This window comes from Nomia melanderi, chromosome 7 (genome assembly GCF_051020985.1).
Source record: "Nomia melanderi isolate GNS246 chromosome 7, iyNomMela1, whole genome shotgun sequence".
In the NCBI taxonomy this organism is placed as follows: Eukaryota; Metazoa; Arthropoda; class Insecta; order Hymenoptera; family Halictidae; genus Nomia; species Nomia melanderi.
In genome coordinates, this window is record NC_135005.1 from 17,768,353 (window position 1) to 17,795,646 (window position 27,294).

Below are 27,294 nucleotides of genomic sequence, written 5' to 3' on the forward strand. Positions count from 1 at the left end.
CGCGAATCATGGAAACTTGTTGAAGTCTGAGAAGGTTCACCAACTTTCGGATAGATGTCGCGATGTGATTGTTCCGAATGGAGAAATTGTGAACTTATGATACATATAAATATTGGGTATAGTGCGATTTGAAGACGTCTATTATTTATGTTAAAGGTACGGATAAAAAGAATTGAGAATTTATGAATGGAAGTGTGAAAGTAATAATTTCTTTTGACGATTTCAGGCCTTCGAACTTTCTGAAATCTTTCAGAGTATGTAACTTAACCTAACTGAAGAGATTTCAACAACTGTCATCAAGTTGTATATATTTTTCCAGTCACACTAGACTATATTGTCATTGAAAATGTATGAAATATGTCATCCCAGCGTAAGTATTGTTGTTTATTTATATATGTGTGAAATATGAATCTTTTAGAAAGTAATGAATTGTTTTAGTTCTATCATATTGGGAAATTAGGATGCACGGATCCTGTGAAAATAAGTACTACAATGTATGTTTACATTGAACTGTGCGAAGGTAATTAAAACACTATATCGAATCGACTGATAATGTTGAATATTGATGAGTTTTGTTACTTTTAAGCAAGGCAATATTGGGATGTTAATTACAAATACAATGAAAGCTTAGATCTATTATATTTGGAAGTTAAGAGGAAAAGAAATTCTGAAACAGAAATCTATGTACCATGGTCAACATTGTGCAGCATATCTCTAAGTAAAATAGAAGACATCCAAGAAGGCTTGAAAACTGATAAGTAAATACAAGAATGATATACATATATTATATATTATGATATGTATGTGAATTGTATACTTGTTTTGCAACAGGGTCACATTTGTTTTTAAGTCACCGGATAGTACCAGTATTATCTATAAAGTAAGTAGAGGTTTAGTAAAACCTATGTCCCCAGAAACAACTAAACTCATGAAAGAGAAAGAAGAGAAAAAATTAGAGTTGGAAAAGGAAATTAGAAAGAATACTTCAAATTTATATGAATTAGCAAAATCTTTAAACTCGGATAATATTAATAAAGATACGGATACCGATGTATGCAAGATAGATGAATAAAAATTTAAATAATCCCAACAAGTACTATATTATTTTATATATAAAAAAGTCATTATTAAATTATTAATTAACAGCAAAATATAGTATCCCTTTACTTATGCGATTAAACTTCTGAAATGAGTAGGAAGGATTGAACACTAGGTAATTGTACATTGCTTTTAGATATTTATTATTGAATGTAAGTATTGCTTATATATTTGAAATATTGTAAACTTGGGAAGTACTGCCAAAAGTTACTTAACTAGATAGAGTGATATGTATTAAGCTGCCACTGCAAATGTACATGTTAAATAAATTATTTCTTAAGGATATTATGTAGGTATTCTTCATCTAGGCATTCTAACTGTTCACATGGTTTAATAAACTCTACGAGGCACATGCTGTTTCATTACTATTAGATAAAGATAAATACAGTGAACAATTTACCTAAGATTAGAACTTCTTAATTCTACATTATTACCTACATATGTATATATGTATATATATATTTATAAAAATAAGTAACGAAAGTATATTCTAACAAGGTTTCTACTTTGAGTGTTAAAAATAGATCTATCTACAAAAAAATGTACGACATTTGTATTATATATACATTTTTCAAGTATCATTTTTAGAACATTATTTCAACTTGTATAGTTGCAGTATACATGGAGAATTTCATTTTTGTAAAAGTACTTATGTATCTATGTGATGTCAATATTAATACATTATCTTCTTTTACTCATAAATGTATACATACGTTTTAGGTGTAATATAGTATACAATTAATAGATTGACAAGAAAATATTCTTCTCTACAGAATGCTTCGTTTTTATAAAAGTCTGTTTTTTTTGGCAGTTAGACATGTAGAAATAATGTAACTCATTATCTATGGACTATAAAAATAAATGTTTTTAAAAATTTATTATGAACCTCCCAGTAGAATGTTTATCAAGAATCTCGATGTTACATATTTTCTTGTCCATGACATAAGAAGACGTCGTTACACAAATTTTAACGTCCTTGTACATTATAACTAAAGTTATACTATAATTACTCAGCTAAATTGTAGAACCTATATATGAGAATTGTATAAAATAGGCACATTATAAATAATGTGTTATATGAGCACCTCTGCATAAGTAGGTTTCCACTTCAATTTACATGGTCTCGGTAGAAAATAGTTACCAAACGGTCAATGATTTATTAATGCGTTAAGGCAACTAGAATTCGAGATGTCCTCGAAACTATCACAAGTGATACAAACGGCTTTCTGTTTCGTGATATTAAATACAGTCGTTTTTTTTTCTAAACAAAGATGAATATGTTTTTCAATTCAAGTGTCCAGAGATTTATGCTGTAAGAATTATTTTAAATGAAACCCTTTTACGTTAGTATCACAGAGCATTGTAATTTGTAAATTGCTTATTCTTTTTCACAAATTATTCCGGCGAATCATTTTCATTGAAATGTAGGTAGAATTTATGTAATAATTAATTATGTATCATCTTCAATGGGTTTCATTAAAAAAAATTCTTTCATGCAGAATTTCTAGACCACCTATTGCATCAGATTTTTAAAAGTTATGCGTGTAAAATGTGGTAGAAAAAATTAGTTTGATGAACCGTTTATGATAGTAAATAGAGATGTGACGAATTCCAAGAGTGTAGTATGAATTACTGTATTATGTATTACTAGTGATATTTTCAGAAAATGTTTGTATAATATAGTGTTGCTATATTAAATAAATTCGTAGGGTGTAAAAGACAAGAATTTTAAAAGATTAATATTAATACAAAATTCTTTCAATAACTGAGATGCAACGCGTATGCGTGATGATTGTACAAGGTAATTGTAATAGTCCACAAAACCAGAGTACAAAGAACAAACATGTAAGGAAATCGCAGTGATGTTTATCATGAGAGGTATAGCGTGCCGCAGCTCCACAAAAAAATGTGTACTCGCCTCCAATATGAGTCCCCGGCGAGAGTACTCATAAGGATCGTGACCGCAGACTTAAAATTTTATTCGTAGCACGGCAAAGACGTTACAAGGTGAGTATGAGTCCTAAGAATGTGCTACTATACAGAACTTGTGTTACCCTTGTGGATATTATGTTGTAATAACATATCAAGCTGAACTATTGTACTTATGGATCTTATGCATTATTACTATTAGTCGACGTTTGGTTACATATTTACAATGTGTGTAGCACTAGAACACCAAAAGTATTCTATCACATACTGGAAACGTGGAAATATGTAACTAAATGAAGGAGTAGAATTAACAAATAAGGTTACATAGGAATCAAACCTTTAGAAATTTGTCCGTGGTTAATTGTAAAAAAATTCAATTGCGAGATATTCAAATTTCAACTGCCGATTACGTTAATAAGGAGGTACACATAGCTGATGCCAATGAAAGCGTCCAATGATAACCATAATTACTCCGATTAATATTGTTGCGCATAGTGCCATTTCTTCTTTTCTTTTTTTTCATTCAATTCCCTATCACATGAGCATGAGCAAGTATAATTACATTTTGATTTATTTACTGCACTTTATGAATATTAATATGTTTATACAGTTAATATCTTTTTACGATACACAGAAAATATAAATCTTGAAAAATAATTATCATACATAAAAGTGATACGTGTACAATGAAAAATTGTAAAATAATACTTGGATTTAAAAAGAAGTAATTTCAGATTAATTGGTCGGTATTTAGAATTATGATTATGAGACTTGATAAAACATTTTGTAAAATGATAGTGTAGAAGTTGAAACTGAAGCGGCTGATAGAACGATAGAGCCTAAAAGTTCCTTTTTTCCCCTCCATTCTATCGTCCTCTCAGCCCGCTTTGGTTTCAACTACGTTACAATAGAAATCTTCACAAATTTAGATACCAAATAGCAATAGCTTCGTATCAAAATATGAACATGCTACAAAAGTATGTACATGCGTAATTTCTGTTTCTTTTCTTTCGGTTGCGAACATTATTTTAAAATATTTCAAATGACTACAACTATTCCCTTATATTGAAACTAATCAGTAATCGTGATAAATGTAAATCTGAAAATGTATAACTATGAGTTAAAAGCCTGAAGATCATATATTAATTAAAAACCTGAGATTCAACGGTAGAACATAATCCTTTTTTTTTTAATTCTCTATGTCCGATTTATACCATGACACTAAAAAATAAAACATCTGTACAATACATAACATTATGAAGTGTGTGGAACATATTATTCTGACAATTAAACAAATAAACATATAGTTATCGGTATTATTAATTGCGATTCGATTGCCCCTAAAATGATCTCTGAAAGGATAATAATAATAATAGAACGCTAAATGATTTGCATATCAAATTTAACAAAAAAGACGAACAACATTGTTATTATCAGTATGGCTAGCACCAGTCAGCCATATACGTAAAATCTTTAAATAGACTTTGTTCTAAATCGCTAAGTGGTCTAGGATCTTTAGGCGGAGTTAAGTGTGGTTTTTCCGATGTGAACTCTTCATCAAAATTACTGACATCTTCCACAGAATGCTGGAATGCAAGTAAAAAATTGTAATCCACCGATTAGAACAAATATATCTTCCAGAATCAACGCGAAGAAGAAGAATTAGATAAAAATCTAATACTTACAATTACTGGAACAAACGGCGGTTTCACGCGTCTCAAGAGTAAATCATCCCAGGCTATGTGCCTAAAGAATGCCTGCTTCTTAACATCTTCGGCGTCTCTTTCGCTACTACCTAGTCTTCTATCAGGATTTTTCCTTAGCAACTGTGGCGAAACAAATGTGAAATATAATACACTATATCGTTCACCGTGAGAAAGAGATTCACGATACAATCAAAGTGCACTTACCCTCCGCATTATTGCTATCGCTTCCAAAGATAAGAATCGTGGATAACGGACCTCGTCATTCACAATCGAGTCAAATACTTCTTCCTCGTCGTCGCCGGGGAACGGAGACTGAAGAGATACATTGGAAGTAGTTTAAACGGACAACAGACCGTGTAATTACAGTTCCATAAAACTCACCTCGCCGACGAGCATTTCAAATATCAATACACCGAGACCCCACCAATCTACCGCTCTGGTGTATGAGGTTTCAGTAAGAACCTCGGGCGCCAAGAATTCCGGTGTACCGCAGAAAGTTCCTGTCCTATCCCCATAACCCATCCCCTCTTTACACAAACCAAAATCTGCAATCTTCACATATCCCTCTGTATCCAACAATAAATTGTCTAGTTTCAAATCTCTGAAAGATCAACAGGTACATTCGTATCTTGCATAATTTTTCAAAACTATTACTTCTAGTTATAAAATGCATGAGTCTACCTGTAAATGATTCGACTCTCATGCAAATATTGCAATCCCAATACAACGCAAGCAGAATAAAAGACTGCTCGTGGCTCCCCGAATACATCCGCATGTATATGCATCATGAGATCTCCGCCAGCTGCGTACTCCATAACAAAACACACGTGCGCCTGTGCAGAGAACAAAGCTGTTATTCTCGATTGTTTCGGATCATCATCTGTAAAAGCGTACGGTTCTGACTAGCGACTGACGCAATTTGTACCTCTGTTTGGAAACAGGCAAAGAGGTTCACCAGGAAGGGATGACGCGTGGCGTTCGCCACCTCGAATATTCTCTTTTCTGAAAGCAACGACTCTACTTCATCCCTTGCTATAATGTCTCCCTTCTTCAGCGCTTTAATCGCGAAATATTCCCCTGTGTTCCTGTACTGGGACAGAATCACTTTTCCAAAATGGCCACGGCCGAGGACCGAGAGTAGCCTAAAGTTGTCTATGGTCATTCCGGTTAGCTGTGAATGTCTTCTGGATTCATAGGCGCTGTCTCTGTATTGAGCAGGCTTAGAGGGCATTTCGTACACGACCTATAATTATTAAATCATTTATCTTAGAGCGAGTTACACGTTACACACTGATATAAGTACATAAACGATTAATCACTTAGAGATTATTAATTGGCAGTACTGTTGTAGTCATGTTAACACAGTTTTATAAATTATAAAACGAAAGGTACCAAGATTAACGTTTCAACACGATGCATACATTATTATTATTCAATGAAACACACGAGATCTGTAGTCTGACTGATTAGTGGACTTATTGAATTATACTTCATCTAACAGTGTTCTTAGTAGTTGTTAAACAGACACCTAAAACTGTAGTATCATAAAACAAAAGTAGTAAACGTAATGTTATATAAAGCACATACGAGTACAGCGTTAAAAGCTTTTGTACAAGAGTACAGACACAGATGCATGCAAAAGTATAGATAACATGCTCCCCCTGCAAAAGTTTCATATTAGCATGACAAAACTCGGCAATAATATTTGTTAATCCGACAGTGTGAGCTGCGAGAAATAAAATAAAAAAGAAGCGATTTTTATTTTGAACGTGTCAGTAAGAAGGAGCAGAATCAGAAGAACAATAAAGCTGCGTGTAAAGGAGGTATGTACCTCATCTTCAGGAAACTCGACGACAGGTTGGGGCGAGGGTGTGCGTGGAGAGGGTGGTGCAATCAGCACGGGACGAGGCTCTGTAACAAGAGGCCTCAAATTTGCGCCCTGAGGCCCCCCCTTTTCCTCGTTGTGCAGGAAATCAAACTCCCTTAATGCACTCTGCAACTACATTACTATTTGCTTAACTCAGGGAACTAGCTTTAATTACCAATCTACTTTGGACTGTGGCATTTTAAATTTCGAACAGTATCGCTTTATTCATTTCGAACGTGTATTCGTAAAGAGCAAATTCGACTACCGAAGGGAGTTTGTTGCAATTCTATCGAGGGAGTACTGCACATTCTCATAAATCAACGATCTCGATTACGTTGGCGCTGAACTTTATATGAAAACAACTATGCGTAAAAAAGCTAGCGATAAAACGGAACCAAAAATTATAAAAAAATATACATATACACGTATAATAAATACATTAATATCTGTACGCTTTAAGCATGTAATAATCTATTTGATCCTAGAAATTGGCATTCTAATATATTCATGTATACATATGGTATATTTATTGCACTTTTAAAGCAGCATGTATAAATTGTAAATACTAGTAAATACACCTTGCGCAGTTGAAAGTATATAATATACCGTAACATGCCTTGTAAAAATGTATATTACTATATACAAACGTTAGAAAGTATACGGCGTCAACTGAATATATTGTATATACGTGTTCTACATGGTCTTTTACCCATAACCAGTGTACCAAACCCTGAACCTTTCAAGTAACAGAGAATGCTAGAAAACTTTTAAATACTTTTATAAAACAATGGGTCCATAATATACTACATCCTTATTTAAATATACATACACATATACATATGTATTCCTGATCTTTTTCAAGTGACTGATAAATATCTTGCGAATAAAAAGTATCTATATAAAACTAACAAGTATTTATCATGACTTACTTCTTGATCTAGTTTTGGTGGCGGTGGTGGAGCTGGCAATGAAGGTTTCTTAGTGATCGTGGGTGGAGGTGGCGGAGGATGTTCTGGAGGACGTGGCAGTGTAGGACTACTGCTCGATGCTGACAATCCGAGAGGTCTTGCTCCTCCCAGCCCTCCCTTGTCCGGGTCAGGCAATTCTCCAGGCGTCTCGGGCTTATCCTCCAATGACGTATCGAAAACTAGCTGCAAAGGTTGCGGTCCGGACGGCGGGCTTTCGGAGTTTCTCGTACTGTGCAGCGACGGAGCTGATCGTTTCAGGAGTCTCCCCCAGGTAGCGACGTTGATGTTCATCTGATTGGCTCGCGGGAAGTTCTTCACTTGTTGCTTGAAGATTTTACGTTGACGTTGCAGCTTAGGCTTTCTCGAAATCATCGGATTCAGGAATTTGATCTCAGCGAAAAGAAGACCTTGGGGTTCCAACTGGAGGGCCATTCCGTGTCTCACGTCGTCTATGAATTCTTCTAAGCGTAGAAACTTTACAGCACAAAGAGACCTCCAATCTTTCCAATAAATGCCTATCTCGAGCTCTCTTGATTTATCTAGTTCAATGGAAAACCTGAAGAGACGGCATATTTTATGACCGATGAATTTCAAATGAAATACTAGAACAAAGTAAACCATCGGATATATACCTTTGATCCCAAGCCTGCTGGGAACACGGTCGCCAACTAGTTTGTGCTACTGTTTGGTTGTCCAGCTTAATAACTGCCATAATATCATCTGCAACAAGCACAGCCATTGGTACACAGTTCAGATCACAAGGGTGTGTAACGTACAAAGTAAACACTTACTACTTGTTTCGTCCTTCACGCTGTAAGACTTGCTCGAACTACGTCCTGTGACTCCCTTGACGAAGCTGCGCAGGTCTGGACTCGCTGGGTGCTCCCTTCTGGTACGTCCAGGTACTTCTTCCGCCAAGTCCTGGCATCCCATTAGCCTCACCTAAAAGTTCAACCGTGTATTTGTTAAACGTCGATGCTTCGCAGAGGTAAGCCGATCTAAAATTCCATCGAAACTTCTCTCTCACCTCTAACTGGCCAGTAACAGCTGCGCATCTTGACACTGAAGCGGGCACGGTGGCTCTGCCCTCCAGAGGTCCACGAAACGGTTGCAACGAAGTGTAAGTGACCGGGACGGGGCTGGCCGACTGCACGCTGGCCAATTCTCTCTTCAACTGAGCGGCGGTGCCGCTGTCTGGCGGCAGCTCCTGCCTTCTAAGTTCAAGGGATAATCTCAATAGGTCCAGCTTTCTACTTGACTCCGCGAGACTTGCCTGAGCCTGAAGTAATTCAAAAGGGAACATAGAAGAGACACCTGAACGTACACCAAACAGAATGGAGGACTCACGTGACAAAACGCCGTTACTAATATAATCAATATTTATTAACAGCACGAACAGCATATAGACAATCTGGTATGGCACCCGGGTGGGCTTACATAAATGCTCGATACTCCGCACAGAACGTTCCGGCGAAGTATTCGCAACGGTCATAAATAAACGAAAACCGACTATAAGTATGGAATACATGATGCGCTAATCAATAAATAGAATTTAAACACACGCGCGTAACACAATCTTACGGGTTAAATCTCCTTAACGAAAATTCCCTTTACGAAACCGAAAGTGCTGCTGGCATACAATTAAGAGAAGAGCAAGCGATAGAAAAAAAAAAAGAAAAAGAAAGAAAGCATCGTAGAGAATACAGGCTCTCTCACGATCTACAATTCTTCGGAATCGGCCGGACTATTTTCCTTTCGCTCTGCAACCGGAAACCAGTTTGCCGTTCGAACTCGCTGATGGAACTGGAACGGTCCCTCGAGTTCAATTCCTCGAAGTGTCTCCTGCAGTGCTCGCAGGAGCACGAGGGGTTCTTGGAGGGACCGATATGGTGGCCCGGTTTCCGGAAAGCGTTTACCACTCTCCCAAATATGGAAGCCTTTATAATATGATCGGTTCTTTCGCCCTGCGGGGTCATGAACGGGGACGTGACCCTCGAGGGCACCTTCGACGGGAACGGGGAGGGGCTCTGCGACTCGAAGAAGCCTATTTGCTCGCGCAGACTGTGAGCCTGAGGAATACTATCGCTCCTCGTCGAATCCGAGTGATCCGCCTGCGGCAGCTTCTCTGCAGGTTCGTCCTCCTTCAAACTACTCTCCGCGTTCTTCTCGATTCCCTGCGCGACTTCTTTGCTGCTATTCCGTCTGATACTCGCAGTCTTCTTGACGACCCTACGGCTCTCCTCGCTAGAGACGAAGCTCCAGCCGACGGTGCCGCTCTCGTCCGACTCCTCTCCGCTCTCGGCGGACGACCAACCTATCTCGTGCTTCTCCAGGTACTCCTTCATCTTCCTGTTCTGCAGGAGATACTTCTGCTCCGTCTTTCCGGGCCAGTTCTTCTGCTCCTGCGACTTGGCCCAGATCTCCTCCATCCGTCGGATCCTCTCGCGGTCGCTGGAGCTGGCGTACTCGAAGCTGTCGCAGGGCGTCAAGCCTGACCTAGAGTTGATCAGCGACTCGATGTCGGAGAAGGTGTCCTTGCAGCTGGTCGCCGCCGCGGAATCGTAGTCGAAAGCGAAGCCGGTGTTGGAGGACGCGGCTGACCAGGGAGCAGAGTCCACGTCTCGGAGCGCGCTGTAGGAGCTGAACTGCGAGGGGTACAGCGAGCTGAGCATGTCGTCGCTGTCGTAGCCCTTCGAGCTGGCTATGGAAGGCATCCGCATCGGCGCGTGCCTGAAGCTGTCGCATTTCCTCTCGGTGGCTCTAGTCAGGAACGCCTTGTCGTCCTGGAAGCCTCTGGGCAGCACCGCGTCCGACACCTGCGTGTGCGTCACTCTGACGTCGGGATTCTCGAAGACGGTCGACGGAGTGTCGCGCTCGTTCTCCGTCGACGTGTCGGAGTTCTCGTCGTCGTCGGTCCCCGTGCAGTAGACGTCGATGTGGACGGTCCGGGACTTCCGTTTCACGCTGTCGTCCTTCGAGGAATCCGACTTCTCCGAGTCCACGGAGATGCCCACGCTCGTGGCCTCCGAGGACGCTGCGGTCGGCGACTCGCTCTCTTGCTAAAAGCAAATGGAACGTGTAATGCTCCGATCTTCCTTGCCTCTATCGCGGTTCGGTAGAACCAGACGCTAGTAGCTGGGATAGCTGTAGGACTCCGACACTTGGAATCGAGGTTCGATTAACTGGCTTTGCATCGTGAATCAAGTTTTCTATGAACAATACGATATGGTTACAGGGGAACCTCTTCAACCACGCCGATTTTGATGAGACTCGTGTGAAACGTAGTTCTCAAGAGAATTTTCAGTTTTCTTTAACTTGCCCGCTTCAAAGGGAACAATTTAGATTTCTTTTCTACATCCCCTAGTCTCAGAGACGTAAAGACGCCTTCAACCCTCAAAGCGGATATTGCCGATAAGAGAAGACACAGTCAAATATTCTCTCGACAACTACGTCCCAGATAACTTTCACCAAAATCGTTACGCGCCAGTTGAAAAGCTTCCCTCGCCAGTCCAATTCAGCGGAACATTTCGCAAGCATCGACGTCCTACCCGACCCGAGCGGAAAGACTCGCCGATTCAAGATCACCTTCTTCTTCTTCTGCTCGTCGAACGGATAAAGCCCGGCGGCCGCTTTCCTCCTGACCTTGCTCTTGCTGTAGACCGTCGAAGAAGACTCCCGACACTCGATGTCCGTGGTCTGCGACGAGGCGTCCTTGCTAACGGTAGTGGTAGTCTGGCTAGCAACCTTGTCCTTGGAGAACTGCGCGGTCACAGCGGTGGCCGCGCTTTCCTCTTCCTCGCAGACTTCCGGCACCGTGCTGAACTGCTGGTGCCTGGAGAACAGCGACTGCTGCGTCGAGTGGTGGCGCCACGAGTGGTCGTACGAGTGTTTGGTGGACTCGCTGCTGACGATCTTGCTGGAGGTCTCCTTCGAGCCGCCGGTGACATCGACGGCCGACAGAACGATGCTGCAGGTGCTCTTGCACCGGCGGTTGCACTGCGGAGCGGGACGACGGGACGGCAGGCTCGAGTACGACTGCGGCGAGCTGCTGTATCCCGAATCGAACACTCCTCTGCCCCTGGACGACTCGGACTCGTCGATCCCCGACGATCCCGACCTGGGGATCGTGTAGAACCCTGGACTCGGCCTGGGCGGAGGCGTCGAGGTGAAGAGTATGTTGCCTCGTTGGAAGCCGAACGAGCTGGAGGACGCGGAGGGGATCGACTGCGACGACGTCGAGGCGGAAACCGTCGCCGGCGAAGACTCGCTGGTGCTCCAACGGTACACCATGCGCAGCCCGCCCGCATCCGTGACCGTCGAGGACACGGCCACCGGCGTGTCGCCGGATTCCGAGGTGGTGGGCGTGCTGTGGCGGATCGTGACTTCCGCACGCACCAACCATGGCGGCGGTTGCGCGTTACTCGAGTCGCCCGGTCGGCCGTACATGTTGCTGCTGCTGCTGCTATTGCTGTTGCTTCTTGAGTCTCCTCCAAGCCGTTACCCACCGCAACACATCATCGACCCGGCCGCTCAAACGGCTGCGTCGCGGGAACGCATACCGGAAGCGTTTCCTTCCCCTCGCTGCGGACTGGACACGTCGGGGACCCGTGGATTCCTTGCACATCGATTCGATCTTCCGCAGCGAGGCAACGGTCTTTCGCTTTGTCGCTTGGATCGATTGGACACCGGTAACCGGACAAGTTTCACTTGTTTTCGGTGACTCGGGAAGAACCGTCTGTGTTCCGGTTGCTACGGTGTATTGAATTGCTACGAATTGCGTTTGTTCGTAGCAGTGGTTATAGAATCAAGTCCTTCGACTACTCGCTGCTCGATGATTAAGGGAAATTTGAGTCTCGACACCGTTAACTGCGCGCGATCAAACGGTATCCGCAGAGGATTCACGCGGATAAGTTCCACGCTCCATGGAAAAATGGCAACCGGCGTACAGCTCGCGCGCGCGTCGCGCGTGAATCTTCCACGGCCATTTCGCAAGACCATGTACCGCGCGTTTCTTCATGGGAAAACCGGGATATATATATAACAGTCCTCTTGCGTCAATGCGTTGCACGTCGATCGACTTTTAAACGAGCCTCGATCTTCCCACGAAATGGCACCACGCAACATATGCCTCATCCCCGAACTTTCCCAGGAATCCTTCAGCCTCGGGAGAATATCCTCCGTGTACTCGCAAGAACGTCACTCGGTTCGCCCACACGGCACGGGTACGTCGTCGCGCGTCAAGCCTCCACTCGTCGTCGATCCCGAGGGCCGGAACCGGCGATTCTTATCGGGGAACTTCGGAACTTCACCGGCGCGATTGTCTTGAATGATACGCCCCGCGTCGGAACATTATTTTCGGACGGTCTTTCACAAATCCGTGGCCACGTTACGCGGCCGTTCGCGGAAAGACGGCGATTCAGCGATATTGCGTCTCCGCGGTCTATTTTCGTCGGCGGCGGCTACACAGTGATCGACCGCTCTCTCGGAATCGTTGTATCGCGTTAGGGAAATGGCAAGACAGTCCCCCCGCGACACGGGACACGCCGCGCAACACGCCCGGGTCGAACGGAGGACGACCTCGGCGGCCCTCGGTGTCTCCGTCGTTCGAGTCGCCCGCGATCGGGTGTCACCGATCGAAAACCGCGGCCTCAGCGAGCTCGCTCATAATATTTACGATCGATTCCGCGGAGCCAGCGGATTTCGAAGTCCGGCCGCCCGTCCGGCCGCTCCGCTTTCACGTTTCGGTGACAAACGGCGGACCGTCGCGTCGCGGTATAATTAGCACGAATATGTAAATTTGGAGCAACGCACGGCCGCACCAAATATACCTGGAACCAGATGATACTCCGAACGCGGTACGTCAGTACATCGACCACCTTAATCGCGCAAGACACGTGTCCCTTCGTCGAGCAGTCTACATAAATGCACGTTATCGGGGGAGATCCTCTTCTTCCTCTTCTCCTCCTCGCACCGGCGATCCTCTATTTCCGTCGATGCGTTCCCGATCTCGCTGGAAGACGAGGTCAACGGGAACGAGGGCTGCCGGATATCTTGCCTCGAGTGTCTTCGGGCTACTTGGGGCGAGAGTGTGTCCACAGGTATCCTCTTGATATCGTTCGATTCGAGGGGACGTCAGTCTTCTTGGCGGCGAGGGGCGAGGGTGGTAGATAAATAGATAGGCGGACAGATAAACAGACAGAGAGAGAGAGAGAGAGAGAGAGAGAGAGAGAGAGAGAGAGAGAGAGAGAGAGAGAGAGAGAGAGAAAGAAAGAAAGAGAGAGAGAGAGAAGGGAGAGAGAGAGGGAGAGAGAGAGAAAGGGGAGAGGTGATCAGTCTTCTCGAGGAATCAGGTCATAGTTCCGGCGACGCGTGATTTGTCCGCGCGGTGAACGCGATTTATCCGTCTCCAGGCATGTCCTCCTGTCCGGCACACGCGTTTCCCCTGATCTCGGTCCGCGGATGATTGGCGCACATGTCGTTGGTTTATCGCGTTCCCTGCGACTGGGTTGCGCCAGCTCCCCTCGAGAGGTGGCAGCTAAGCCCGACCCGAAAAGGCGTCATAGAAGGCGACGGGGTAGCGGGGATTAGGCGGCGCTATTTCGGGAGCGGTGCGTGAGTACGCCGGCCGAGCACGAGCCGAGCCTCGTAGACGACTGCTCTCCGCGTTGCTCGGAAGAGCCCCGGACAGAACAGCAACAGGAATCTTCTGTGTTTTGTTTACCATTTTCACTGGTTACGCGTAGCAGTATCGACGAACAGCGAGTCGCTATCGGGAATGGCCGGTCGGACTCGTATTTCTTCCAGGGGTCTTCTCTTCGGCGACGCAGACGCGCAGCACCGTTCTCCGAGAGATCGAAGCGTGGCTGCGACCGTAGGAATCGTGACCCGAAATGCCTGATTACAAGCATGTTTTCTTCGACTGAACATGTCGGGTCTCTTTTATGATTATTGAATTTCTCGGAGATTATTAAGTATCGATCTAGGTGTACACGGAGAATAAGAAACTGACATCTCCATGGACGTATCTTACAAATAGTACGATAGCATTTTGCTCGTTAAATCCGGGGTTAAGAATCTTTCCCAGAGAACCGAATTAGACACGGAACTACCGAATACTAGAAAGCGAGAATTATATATTAATCAGCCATCGCTTACATAACTCTGCAACCAATGTAGTCGTTAGGACGACACTTGAAGCGGTTAACGAGGGAAGTTTCGGCGATGAAAAATCTATTAGGGTATCGTGTTTCTTGAGAAGCTGCCGGGAAGTTGAATCGATTCGAAGCGCGACGTGGCGGGGTACAAACAAGGCGCAATGTGTTATGATACTTACCGGGACGAGGTGGCCGGTGCCGATCGGCGATCATTTCAATGCAATATTCCGTAATCACCACTCCTCACTGTTTGTAACTTGTTAAACCGGCGTGATGGACGGTGGCCGTCGTAAAAGGAACCCGTTTTTCGAGACCGAAGCAAATCGCGCGTTACGAAGGCCTCGATCTCCCGACGAGATTTCATAAATAGAAAACGTCGGACGGGGAATTTCCCCGCGTGAAAGACACCGTCGCGAGTGTCGTGCATTGTTCAATAATATCGCGAGCGGGCCCGTTAATAACGCGGCGATAGCTCCCTTTTGACGGCGGCGTATCTGTGCCGCGGGCCGCACAAAAGCTTTTCATTATCGGAACGTCAACGCTCGCGTCCTACGTCGTCACGCGCATTGAACAGGAAATGATACGTACCTCCGTTAACGCCTTCTTATCAGCGACTTTGGCACTCTGCAGCAGACGTATCACGTTCTTCGCTCCCTCCACGACCGCGGCTTCGATCCGCAAGCGGTGCCGGAGCTCCTCCACCCTTTCCTCCAGCGCGAGCTCCAAACTCGGCTCGTATTTATCTGGAACCATAGAGAATCGTTCCTTTCTGCTGTAAACTATTATTCGTTAACGCGTACTCTGCTTATCAACTGTATTGATTTTTCAAATAAAAACTTTTTTCGAGTGCAAAGGGTTAAACTTTGTGTAATGTATCAACGCATATTGTCATTTTTCGGTGTTTCGATATTGTTTCTTTGTTTTCGATGCTTTGTAACACTGATACATACAAAATACAGGTTGACACAGTACGGATTTCTAGATCGTCCGAGTCCGCCCTCGTAAAGACAGATCGAAAGCGTGTAGAGAGGATTTGTCTACGAATAGCGAAGCACTGGAAAACAACTGGCGATCCGTCGATGCAGAGACCGAAAGCCAGATTGATTTCACGTCACGCGACGCTGCAGGTGTCCGAATCAGCTCGACGCGCATTCGACTATTTTCGAATACCTCGCGGATGAACCGGATCGAGCCAGAAGGATAACGCTGAAATTCCGAAATACATGGTTCGCGATCGATAAACGGAGCGTGCACGCTTGTAAAACACGACTGATGGTTGTTGATCGTTGATTCCCCTCGCGCAATTGTTAACGATTCGAATGAACTCCTATCTGACGCGAGTATCTCGAAATTAGCATAGAAAAATCCGGGATATCTGCGGTCGGTTCGCAAAGTGCGCGATTAATTCGCGTTAATCGAGCCGAAGCGACTGCGATCCGATTCGCTGAAATTTATATCGAATCTACAGAGATTGCCGCGGTGGAAACGGTCGCTGTAGCAGTCCCTTCGATCGAGAACGTTACGATTAAAACCGAGAAACTCGAGAACAGACTAATTAATTCTCCCTCGTTCGATCTCGCGTCGAAAGCTGCTGGAGACCGAGTTTCAGAAGCGAAAACATCGATATCTCATATCCTCGAAGGGAATACGAGGGGCAGCAGTCCTCGAGAAGATCCCGCAGCTTACGAGACGGCGTCGATGTAAAGTAACGCGCGGGTCCGAGTGAAAATCGCGTTTAAGGCTCGATAATATATTGAAAACTGCCAGTTAGTTTACGAGAATCATTTCGCCGCGGCGGCCGCGAATAAAATATCGAACGACGGGAGGAGATCCCGAGAGCTGCTCCTCTCCTTATTAACATCGGCGCCCGGGAACGATGACGGCCGCGGCGCGATAAATATCCTGACCGGCGGAGGACCCGCGGTACAATGTAATTAGTTGAGCTCCCTTTATCGGGCCAATAACGTTGAACCGGCCTCGTTAACTGGAAATTATTCGCGGGGAAGGAGTTACAATGCCGCGGACGGAAAAATCCTCGCCGGCCGGAGCGGAGAGCCACCATTCTACGAGCGTCCTTCGTAACTTCCACCGAATTACTATCACATTTCATGGACAGTCCCTGGAATATATTTCAGCAGCCACCGGCCGCAGCCGGAGCGTGTTGCGGTATGAATCACGGCGTATCGGAAGGAAATATCGACCCGTCGCGGCAGACGGAAGGCGGGGAGGATTTTAATTGCGAGTAATTACGTGCTGCGTGTGACTAACTGCTTGTTCATTCTGTACGAAGTTTCTACAACTTCTGGAACGGCCGTGTTTTGCTCCGCGGCGGACTCGAGTTTCCTCTTTTCCACCTTTCTCTTCTGCCGTCGACACATTTGCCGTTTCGTTCGCGATTATACTTTTTAACGGATCGCGCACCAGTTAATTCCTACGAAACTGGCCGTTCTTTCGGATCAACTTGTAAGTTTGTGATATGTCACTGTACGCGAGGTACTCCGATATATTGTTAATTTATCGTAGGTAGTAAACGAGTAATCAGTTGTAATGAAATTTAGTGTTTCTTTAAATAATGTGGCGGTTGGCAAAGTTACAAAGATAGGTTTAAATAAAGACTAGATTTCCCTTCAGGAATATTCAAAATTTCTCGATGAGATATAGACGATACTTTTTGAAACTGACTAATAAGAGAACGGTACAAAAATGACGTTAATAATTTCGACATTTCGACAATTTGATAATTTTGGTAAGTACAAGTCAAGCGCCGACTGAGAATCACTTCCCGACTGCGAAGGGTTAAAGCCTTAAACATGAGCATTCTATTTTTACGAGATAGTATAAGACTCGTAGATAAGATCCGATGCTAATGTACTGATTAGAAACTTGATCGTGGTACACTAATGAACGGCGCTTAGTCTATTAACCGACGGCCAATCGATACAAGCGAATGTACCCTGAATCGAGTCGGGAACAAGAAAGATTTCGTACCTTTATTGCTGGTCGCTTCGCCGTTCGGCGGCGGCGCATCGCCGCGTTCTTGTTGCTGACGCGCCTGACGCACCTTCATTATCCGCATACGTAGGAACTCGATTTTCGCGCGGGAATCGTCCAGCATTTGCTGTGCCTCCTGCAGCAACTTCTTGTCCCTGCCGCTCGTTAAACTCTGGATCATGTTCTCCGCCCCCTGCTTCACCTTCAACACCAACGGGAAAATGTATTAGCTGATCGATTCCCAGGACATTGAATCACACGGTCGGATATCGCGTGTCCGTAGACCGAGATTTCCTTAGACCACCGATCCTCGAACGTCTTCTACTCAAAAATCGCAAGCATATCGAATCGCGCGATCACAAATCTCACTTTTCGTGCACCAAGTTCTTCCGCGGCCTCCGTTAGATGTCCTCTGTTAACCCTTCGGCTACCGTTGGCGCTTCAAATATTTGCTCTCGACGTACTTGCCACGCGCGTCAAATGTTATCGACAATAATTGCAGGAAAGCTTACATCCGGCGTAAATGAATCATAATTCAACGGTTACATCTACCGTTAGCCGTACATTATGTAAACGTGATCATTTCAGATTAACACTAAAACTACCGAACAATTAAACTGACTTCGAAATCCCTCTATAGAAACTTGAAGAACGCCTCTATCGAGACTTCAATCGATTTATAATTCAGTTGGCGTATCGCTGAATCGATGGTTTCAATCATTTCCCAGAGAAACGTCTCTTTTTAATAACTGAAAAATGTAGGAATCAATGAGTCGTTTCGATTCGTTTGATAGCTCTAGTGTCAATTTTCAGTTAAATTCAGTGTTTCCATGTTTTCGATACACTTCTTTAAAAATCCGTGCGAAATTCTGCAGCCGAAGAGTTAACAGATCACTAGACATCGAATCGATTGTTCCGACACTCGCGAAGGTTATTAACAGGTCGTTCCGCGGCGACGATGATTTACCTTTTTCCAAGAAAATTTCGGCATTCTCGTTGCTCCCCTCGCGACGACCGACACCGGACTACGCGCTTCCTAAACATTGTAGGTATTCACCAGCTCGATAGCTAAACCTATTACGCCCTGAAACGAATCGCGTAATGTGACGCAAAGATACGATTTCGCTGGATCACGGCTGGGGATTTAGGATCCGTTGACAACACTCGCGGATTGGGGAGACGCCGAGATCGATACAGTTCGAGGCTGATCGATCACGCGGGAATCGTGGATCCTCGATTACGACTGAAGGGAACGTTCACGACTATTGTTCGACCCGATTGCGATCGGTTTCGCCGCGTAACGACCCTGTTTACGTCACGGGCCTTTTTGTCAACAGAATTGACATTCGCAGAAATGTCGCGCTACCTACGCTACGAGTGTTTACCGCTTTTTGCGGCGCGCGCCGTCGAGCGTTAATCGCGCGGAAATTAATGAGTGACTTGACGGTCCGCGGCGTGACATCGCGGCTACGAAAAATCTATAATTAGATCTCCATAGATGACGCGGTGCCGCTTCTCTCCTCGCGTTTTCACTTCTAATTAATACTCCTCGCGTTTGTACAGTCGACATCGCCTCTAATTCGATTTGCTCGAGGACGCGACCACTTTAAAGATCAAAGAACGACTTCGAACAGCGACGATGCTGTCGAACGTTCGCGTTCGCGTTTCGTCGATTTATCGTTGCGATCTCCGGATTATTCGCGAAATTTCGGAAATATCTCCGGAGGTACGTCGACCGTCGATTCCGGCGTTTTCCAATGACGTACGTCCGAACGCCGGATTCCGCGGAGCGGCGCGAATATATAAATACCGACGGCACCGCGGTCCGCGGCGAAAGAACGGGAAGAAAGGAGAAAGAGAGGCGGCGAGGGAAGAATAATATTCTCATTGAATTCAATTCCGGCGGATTGATCGCGCGAACGAGCCCACAAAGGCAAGTTCAAAGCTCGTCGCGTACACCGATTAGTTTAAATCACCGTGCGACGATGTGTGGAGGCTATCTTTAGTGGAAAAAAAAAAATATGAAGAAACGCTGACTCGATTCACGCTGCTGACTCACGAGAACCGAGCGGAGCTGTTACTGTCTCCCCGTTTAATCGCTCGCGGATTGCGGACGGATTGTTACGCGGCGCTCGCGCGCGCGCTCGTCGTTACACGCGTCATTACGACACACGCGTACAAAGGCGGACGCGCGAAATAATAACCGACCTTCCACTTTTATTCGCCGACGAGTCCGCGTAATTAGTAGACCGTGGATCTTCCGAGCGCGATCTCTCTTTCAGCGATTCATCGGAATCGAAACCGATTTCGTTCCTGGAAAGTTTCGTCGCAGGGGAAACGGTGCGAAAGGTTAACGCGCGTCGACTGCCACGAGGATTCTCACCGTTTTGTGTAATATTAGGAGTCGCGAGTAATTATCAAGCGTTCGCACTTGCCAGGCGATTTCCTGATAATGCTAATGAACGTGGAATATTCAAATGAAATGGTTCTGTTCATTGTTTCGTATTTAACTATCGTTAATCGTAACATGCGAGTTAACCGATGAAAATGTTTAATAACATGGCCAAGTTGATAATAGAGTAATACAAGGATTGCAACTCTAATTGATTATTGTTCCCGTTTTTCTCTGTAACGAGAGATTAACTCGTGAATCCATTGAACGCTCGATAGACACGCTCTTACGGTTTCTATAGAGAAGTTTCGGAAAGTCAATTGAACTGCTCGACAGTTTCAACGTCAATAGAGTCAAGAATTTACCCGATTCTTCAAGTTCAGAGTGCAACGCGTTAAGGATTTGGTATCAGAGACCTTAATCTGCACTAACATCTAGTTACTCGTGTTGCCGAACACCTCTATTCGATGTTAGTCTTCTTATTCCAATCGGTATCAAGAAATTCGCGAGTGATCGACGAGCAATAAGGCAGTCAACGCGTTAATTACATTTCGCAACGTTGTCCGATGTTCCATCGCGGGCCGTTTTACGTGTTTGTACACAAGACGTTCCGCAACCGGGCATTCCGCGCGCAAAACTCCCAGTCTAATGACTACTCTCGAAAGAATGACATAACAGGACAGGCGGAAGGTTGTAATTTCCGCGAGCCGAGCGCGAGGGTTTCGCGGAACGATCCCGGTTCGACGACGATCGAGATTCACCGCGGTCGCGAGACGCGAATAATATTCGAACGAAAGATCGGCCTCCGGAGCAACGGATCCGGACGCCGAACTGTTCTCTCTCGCCGCTTGTTCTTCCCTCGTTTTTTCCCGTTCGTTCTTTTTCTTAATAAACGACGTCTACCTTGAGTTCGATATTGAGCTGCTTCTCCAAGGACAAAAATCGAGGATCCGTGAATAGACCCTCCTGACTCGGCGACGACGGCCCCATCGGTGACAGAGGCGTGTCTGAAACGAAAATAGGCGTTGAAAATAAAAAAGCCTCCTCTTGATCCGACCCGGCATAGTCTCTCGACGACAAAAGTACAAATTTCACGGCGAAAGATCCCTTCTCTTGTTCCACGATACTCGAGATCTCCGAAATCTCCGATCGCGACGGGAAGAGAAGGTTCTATTCCCGTGGAACTCGTAAAGAAATCTACAGCGGTCGCTCGATGAGTTTCAAAACACCGGACTGGCATCGGTATTAAATATTAAATTATCGACAATCAACTTCGCTGCTTAAAACCTCCAGTTGCCAGTCTGTAACTCAATGATTGAACCCTCTGCGGTCGAATGTCATTTTCTACCGACTTATCCGTACATCTCATAGTTCCATTTATAAGATCATTCTGTACGATTCTGTCGTTAGTTACGTTGTTTTTCAAACATGTATTTTGTTCACGGTTCAAATTGATCCGCGTCAACCCTTTGCGCTCCTGTGTCGAGCGTGACTCGACATCGGTTTCATTTACAGGTGTGCTTCTTTGTCAAGGTATTCTTCGAACAGATTATATTATTTTCAATATCATTAAGAAGAATCGCACTGCTCTCTACGAACTATTCCTTCAAACGCTTTCCAAATGAGATATCGTAATAACGCAGAGCGACAAGGACAAAACGCAAAAGAAATTCCGAGTGCAAAGGGTTAAGGCGAACGTTCCCCGTTCCCACATTGCGCGAAAGAAGAGCCGCGTTTTTGCGAGCGGCCGCTAATCAGTGAAATCCACCGTTTCACGCGGAACGATCGCAGCTCTGTTTAGAGCCGAGCCAAGCTCGATCCGCGTGGGCGGTTGGCTCGTACGTGTAAGCGCGTCTCGTTACATCCGAGCGTTTCAAGTGTCCAATAGTGAAATCGTAAAGCGCTCGAATCTCACTTCCTGTAACCCACTGGAGATATCCGCGCGGCGGCGCAAATACTCCCACGTGTTTAATGCGCCGCCAGGTACAATACTCGCTTAGAACGCGGCGGAGGAACGAAGAAGAAGAAGCAGAAGAAGAAGAAGAAGAAGAAGAAGAAGAAGAAGAAAAAAGGAGGCATTGCTCCTCTTTGTTCCGCGCGCGCACCGTTACCAGCGAATTTCCCATCGCCGGTTTTCGCCATGCAACGGTCCGCGACCCACGGGGAGTCCCACAGTCCGAGCGAATGGGAAACGCGGGCTTCTGGGCGACTCATTGCGCAACGATCGCGTCCAATCTTCATTAAAATCGAGAGGTCAGTCTGTGATCCGCGCGGGACGCCCGGTCGGCTCGTTATTTTGCACGTGGACACGCTATCTTTCGATAAATTTTTATCGTTTCACTTTCGTACGTGCGCCTGCGCGAATTTAACAAGTGTACAGCACGTGGAATACGTTTGTTCGGTTAACAGTAGGTTTATGGATTCTATTTTTCGTGGAAAGATGGACGATCGAGGTGCTTAGAAGTCAATGCGGTTAAGTCCTTTCGATATTTTCTGATTTTTCTCAATTTCGGTGGAGTGAATAATATTCTTTCTAGTTGTTCGAGGATTTACTCGGTTCTTCGTTTTCTAAAGGTCAGGGAGCACTTGTTTTTAGAGCTTCCGAGTATGTTGTATAATCGTTTCAGAAGATGAAACATTAATTTTCCCAGTTTTTGCTTCCTGGACTTAATCGCGCTGGCTTCCGAGCGACTCGATTCAGTAGAAATCGATGTAAACGTTTATCGAGTGTTGTGTATAAATTCAATGTACGTTGAATCGACGTGTTCGGTAGCGTTAACGTTAGGATGGCTCGCCGAACGACGAGGAAAGCTTGCCGGTAGTGGCTCGGAACACCCTGTAGCTGCGTCGGAGACGAAATTTACATAGGCGGCTCGTAGGAATTAGAAAGAATGCTAATGGATACACGATTATAATGCGATCGGTGTTCATAAATCGTCTGTTCCGCGAGCGAGGCTCAGCGTTCGTCTTTTACGGTGTAATTAAGCAGGCGTGTATTAAGGCCGGACACTATGAAATCGCAGATTGCCCGATTTGCATAAGAAGGTGATACACGGCGCTACAATATATAAACCAGACGCGGCGAATAAATTGAATCGATTTATCGACGCCGATTTATAGCGATCTCTGGGGAGATTATCGGTCTGTGAGTAACACTGGGAACATGTTCTGCATTTATACGCACAGGTAGAACGAGTCCACTGCGACGAGAAAAGGGCTGCAAGAACGACGATGGAATTCGTCAAAAATCAACGTCCACCTCATATTTCATTAACACTGCAACTACAGTGGCAGCCAAAACGACTAGCTTTAGTTGTGTTTCACTGGAAGCACCGAACACTTGTTAATGAGATATACAGTCGTCGTTTAAAACCAACTCGACGAGAAATCGCGCATAAATTGAGGAGCAAATCCATCTCATCGCAATATTTCAATATGTATCGTACGAAGTTCGACATTAAATAGGAAGCTTTACAATTTCGCTGCGTCAAATCGACTGGCGACTGAGAGGCGCCTCCGGAGTGCAAAGGGTTAATAGCAGTTCCAGTGTTAAACGAGTATCGCGACGGACACAATCAATGTTCTAGCGCGGTAGCCAAGAGCAAGCCTACTAATTCCCACTTGAACAAACGAGTATACCTGAACTTTCAATTTACAAAGCTATGCGCAATAAAAACAGCACTTTCCTCACGCGATATTTGGTCGCGCGGCGCTCGGAGAGGCTCGCCGCGCGCCCGAGTCAACCGGCGGACAAATAAAAAGGCCGGGCCAATCGCTTAGGAACAAGCCTCCGCGCTCGATTTGCATAAACAACCAGCGCCGAGGGAAAAGTAGACCGCGGGACGCGGGAACCTTCTGAAAACCGAGTGCCGGGGTTCTAAGTAAAGCTTCCGGGCGGGCCGGAACCTCGAACAATTACAGTAATCAATTCCACTTACGTAATTATATCGGCGGTGTTTGCGAAACACACGGCGACTCCCGTTTTAACGCGACCGGACACGCCCAAGCAAACATTTTTCTCCTCGTTCCTTCGTTGCTCCCATTTTTTCCCCCCTTTTCCCCAATCCCCTAACGCCCCGGATACTCGAGTAGCCGGCTGAGACCGGCGCGCGTTCGCCCGCGCGCGGATTTCCTGCGGCCGCGTACGGAGAGACGGCGGATCGTTGATCCCTTCGTTTACTTTGATCGTTCGCTGAATTCATGCATTCAACGTACGCCGCGGCAGAATATTCCTACGGCGGCGGTCGGACGATCACGGTGGCCGAACAATGGCGGAAAGCGCGTGAGTTTCCTGATAGTCTCGCGGACGAAATTTCTTTCGAGGCGGGCGGACCGTGAAGGCCTCGCCGAAGAACGATTAATCATCGACAAAGCGGCGGATTCACGCAGCCGCGTGGAAAAACAACGGTAATCACCTCGTCGTTATGCGAAACACGAATTTCAGAATCGAGGAAATCGAGGTTGATTTCTGTTCGCTCTTCGCTTGGCTTTCTATACGCGATGGGATATGTTTCGAACGCATTTTAAATAGATGAAGTTAACCGATAGTCGTAGACAAGTGAAAAGAAAAATTGATACAAGTCGAAACGCACTGGTAAACCGTTGAGACTGTTGTGATTAAGGTTCTACAGTTTGGGTTTGTTTTTTTATTCAAAATCGTGCATAATTGTCGAATCCGTGCAAGGGTAGCTAAATATCGATGGACATTCCTCTAGCCCACGCAGTCGCATTCGTCATAAACGCACGAAATCCGTTGTCCAACGGCGACTCACTGCCCGTTGCACGCGGGACAAAGCGTGAACGCGTGCGTTCGCTGGGAGAATCGCGCGTTCCTGCCGACATCGCCGAATAAGGAGAGCGAGACGCAGCCTCGGCGGGACAGAGAGACAGAGAGGAAAATGGGAGAGGATGTCGCGCATGGGAATGCATACGGGAACGAGACCGTGGCTCTTCTTCTCGGGGAGAATCCGAGCGTGCGGACAGGTTCTCCGGGAAACGAGGAAAAAGAACAACGGAAGGAAGAGCCGGTTGGCGAACGGAAAAGGATAATGACGCACAGAAAGGGAAGTAAATAAGAAGAGGACAATGAGAAGGATATCGCCTGCGGCTGAACGTCTCGCGGTAGCCATTAGGGGCTATTGAACGGCGCCACGCTGATGGCTGTTGGATTCTTTGTCGAAAATCAAGCGAGTATTCGCTTCGCGAGGGTACTGTTCATCGGGACACGCACGTTTCCACTCGGTTTTTCCATCTTATCCTGCGGAAATGCTCGATTTCTATAGACCACAATGACCGAACTCTTCGCATACGAAAGTTTTTCACTGGAAATATTCAAGATTTCCTTACGACACGGACGATGATCGTTGAAATTATTTTAACGACGATCGAGTCCCTCGGAAGCCGCGGTTAAGTCGACTTCCTGATATTTCCTGATTTTTGTCGATTTTAATGGAACAAATAGTATTCCTCCTAGTTATTCGAGGACTTCCGGTTCTTCGTTGCTTCTAAATTACACCAGGAACATTTTATTCCCTCTAATTCGCAGTCTGCTAATTGCAATTAATATATAGCCGTCGATTCGATTTCAAATTACCGTTTGTAGTCCTTAATTATCTACAATCTACAATTGAAACAATCACGGTAAATCCCTACTAAAACTCACAGGTAACAATCGATTAAAACCTGTATTCTAATCATTCCAGCGACTCAATTCATGCATAAATGAACAACCCTATCGTATTTCACGTATCAGTGAATTAGTATATACCAGACTTCAGGGTTTCACCTTATGAAATGAAGCGATGGCCGTCAGTCGTCTTTCGAGTGCAACAAGTTGAATAGAACAGGTTGCATCCCGAAGCTTCCATTCGGATAGACTAAGGGTTCCTACTCTCGGAGAGGTAAACAGGGGTTGACAACCGGGGGCTGGCAATTGCTCCCTGAAAAGACGAGTTATCTCGACCGGACGGATCCTCGGGAGACACCGGAAGCTGCGAGCCGGAAGAAGGACGCCCTAATGAAGACGAGGAGCGAAACAATATCGAAACGGAGGGTTGACGCAGGGGACAAAGGGAATACGAGCGCGGAATAATTCGCGGCCGCCGGAACGGGACGACTGCGGGGACAATGGGGACAGGGGACTCCTCGGAACCATGTCATTAGCGCGGCACCAGAACACGTGCCCCATTATACTCCGCTTCTGCGAGCGAGGGGGCGGCCACAAAGGCTTCCCTTGTTTCCAGGCTGCGAAACTCCGTGTCTTTTCTCCGTTCGCGCGGGACAATCAATGGAATTATCCTACCGTTCGAAAGAATCGCGCTCGCGAGACACGTTTCCCTCGTTTAGCACGTGCAGCCGTTGTCTTTCAGCGCAAGGGTGCAACACTCGCAACCCCCGACTCTCGACGACGCACAATATAGTCGCCAATAGAGAAAATCCCGAAATTCGACTACTCGCATCGCGGAAATTGAAGGCTACGAAAAGCTATGAATTGATTTTCATTTGGAAAATGAATATTTTGTGCAGATAAAGTACAAAGTATCCATTGTCATTGAAGAATCTATCACCATAATGTAAATAAAACGACCACCATACGCTTAGCTCTGTACCTCGCAGCTGTTGTCTGAAGCATTCGTTTGTATCGCTCAAACTTCTTAAGGTATTGACTTTTCCCCAGGCTATTTGGCCACACTGTGCGGCGTCCGCGTCTTTCGAGTGTGGATCATTTCCGTCGATCGCGTGAAACTTCGCACTTAAGCTGGCGAAGAGATTTTTCGTCCGGCGAAGCGTGCACAGCGTGAGCGATAAAAATATCTATTCGCGGAATAGCGGTCGCTTTTGTTCCGAGCTCGACTCCGACTTGCTTCGGTAATAGATAACGCGGCAGAGAGTGAAATTAGAAAGACGTTCGTATGATCTATTGGGAGTTCTATTACAGATTCAATAGGCTGAATAGCCAGAGACTCTCAGAGTTTCCATCGAAGCATTTGAAAAATTCGTCGAACGCAGACGAATCTCTTCGTCGGAATGCTCGCGCGTCCTCCCAGATTCCTCCGCGCCTTCCGTGGATCTCGCGTGACGTAAACGTTGAAGAAAAGAGTCCCGTTGGGATCGAGTCGAACAATGCGAGCGGGGTCGGTCTAAGTTCGCTAGGAAACCGTTCGGATCACCCAGTATAAGGGAACGATCC

At 45.5% G+C, this 27,294-nt stretch overlaps 3 protein-coding genes across 7 annotated transcripts in view; 1 reads left to right on the top strand and 2 right to left on the bottom strand.

The window, feature by feature from the left end:
* The first annotated feature begins 10 nt into the window (after nt 1-10).
* LOC116425117 (uncharacterized) lies at nt 11-1,222 on the top strand. The gene is made up of 5 exons (XM_031972350.2): nt 11-156; nt 227-370; nt 439-520; nt 587-758; nt 832-1,222. Exons 2-5 carry the CDS (start codon nt 347-349, stop codon nt 1,070-1,072), a joined length of 519 nt encoding a protein of 172 aa, XP_031828210.2. The 5' UTR covers nt 11-156; nt 227-346; the 3' UTR covers nt 1,073-1,222.
* A 426-nt stretch (nt 1,223-1,648) lies between these two features.
* Nucleotides 1,649-27,294, bottom strand: part of Pkn (serine/threonine-protein kinase N) — a 50,463-nt gene continuing 24,817 nt past the window's right edge. The window contains exons 4-17 of one of the 4 annotated variants that reach the window (XM_031972341.2): nt 21,009-21,112; nt 17,711-17,915; nt 15,311-15,465; nt 8,596-8,847; nt 8,360-8,510; nt 8,201-8,288; nt 7,530-8,124; nt 6,565-6,732; nt 5,659-5,976; nt 5,415-5,566; nt 5,115-5,334; nt 4,938-5,045; nt 4,713-4,853; nt 1,649-4,613 (exon numbers count right to left, since the gene is read on the bottom strand). In XM_031972341.2, the coding sequence (XP_031828201.1) occupies nt 4,470-4,613; nt 4,713-4,853; nt 4,938-5,045; nt 5,115-5,334; nt 5,415-5,566; nt 5,659-5,976; nt 6,565-6,732; nt 7,530-8,124; nt 8,201-8,288; nt 8,360-8,510; nt 8,596-8,847; nt 15,311-15,465; nt 17,711-17,915; nt 21,009-21,112 (2,801 nt within the window). In that variant the 3' untranslated portion in view covers nt 1,649-4,469. Of the gene's footprint in view, nt 4,614-4,712; nt 4,854-4,937; nt 5,046-5,114; nt 5,335-5,414; nt 5,567-5,658; nt 5,977-6,564; nt 6,733-7,529; nt 8,125-8,200; nt 8,289-8,359; nt 8,511-8,595; nt 8,848-15,310; nt 15,466-17,710; nt 17,916-18,680; nt 18,979-21,008; nt 21,113-27,294 lie in introns of those variants that run through there. The other 3 variants (XM_031972344.2, XM_076369344.1, XM_076369345.1) reach the window with 3 other exon arrangements.
* On the bottom strand, nt 8,857-15,300 carry LOC143174736 (uncharacterized). 2 transcript variants are annotated; one of them, XM_076369349.1, is made up of 3 exons: nt 14,902-15,300; nt 11,154-14,462; nt 8,857-10,627 (listed from the first exon to the last, which is right to left on the bottom strand). In XM_076369349.1, the coding sequence occupies exons 2-3, from the start codon at nt 12,012-12,014 to the stop codon at nt 9,281-9,283; spliced, it is 2,208 nt and encodes a 735-aa protein (XP_076225464.1). In that variant the 5' UTR covers nt 12,015-14,462; nt 14,902-15,300; the 3' UTR covers nt 8,857-9,280. The 2 variants fall into 2 exon arrangements, with proteins under 2 accessions (XP_076225464.1, XP_076225463.1); XM_076369348.1 differs by having other exon boundaries at nt 11,154-15,300.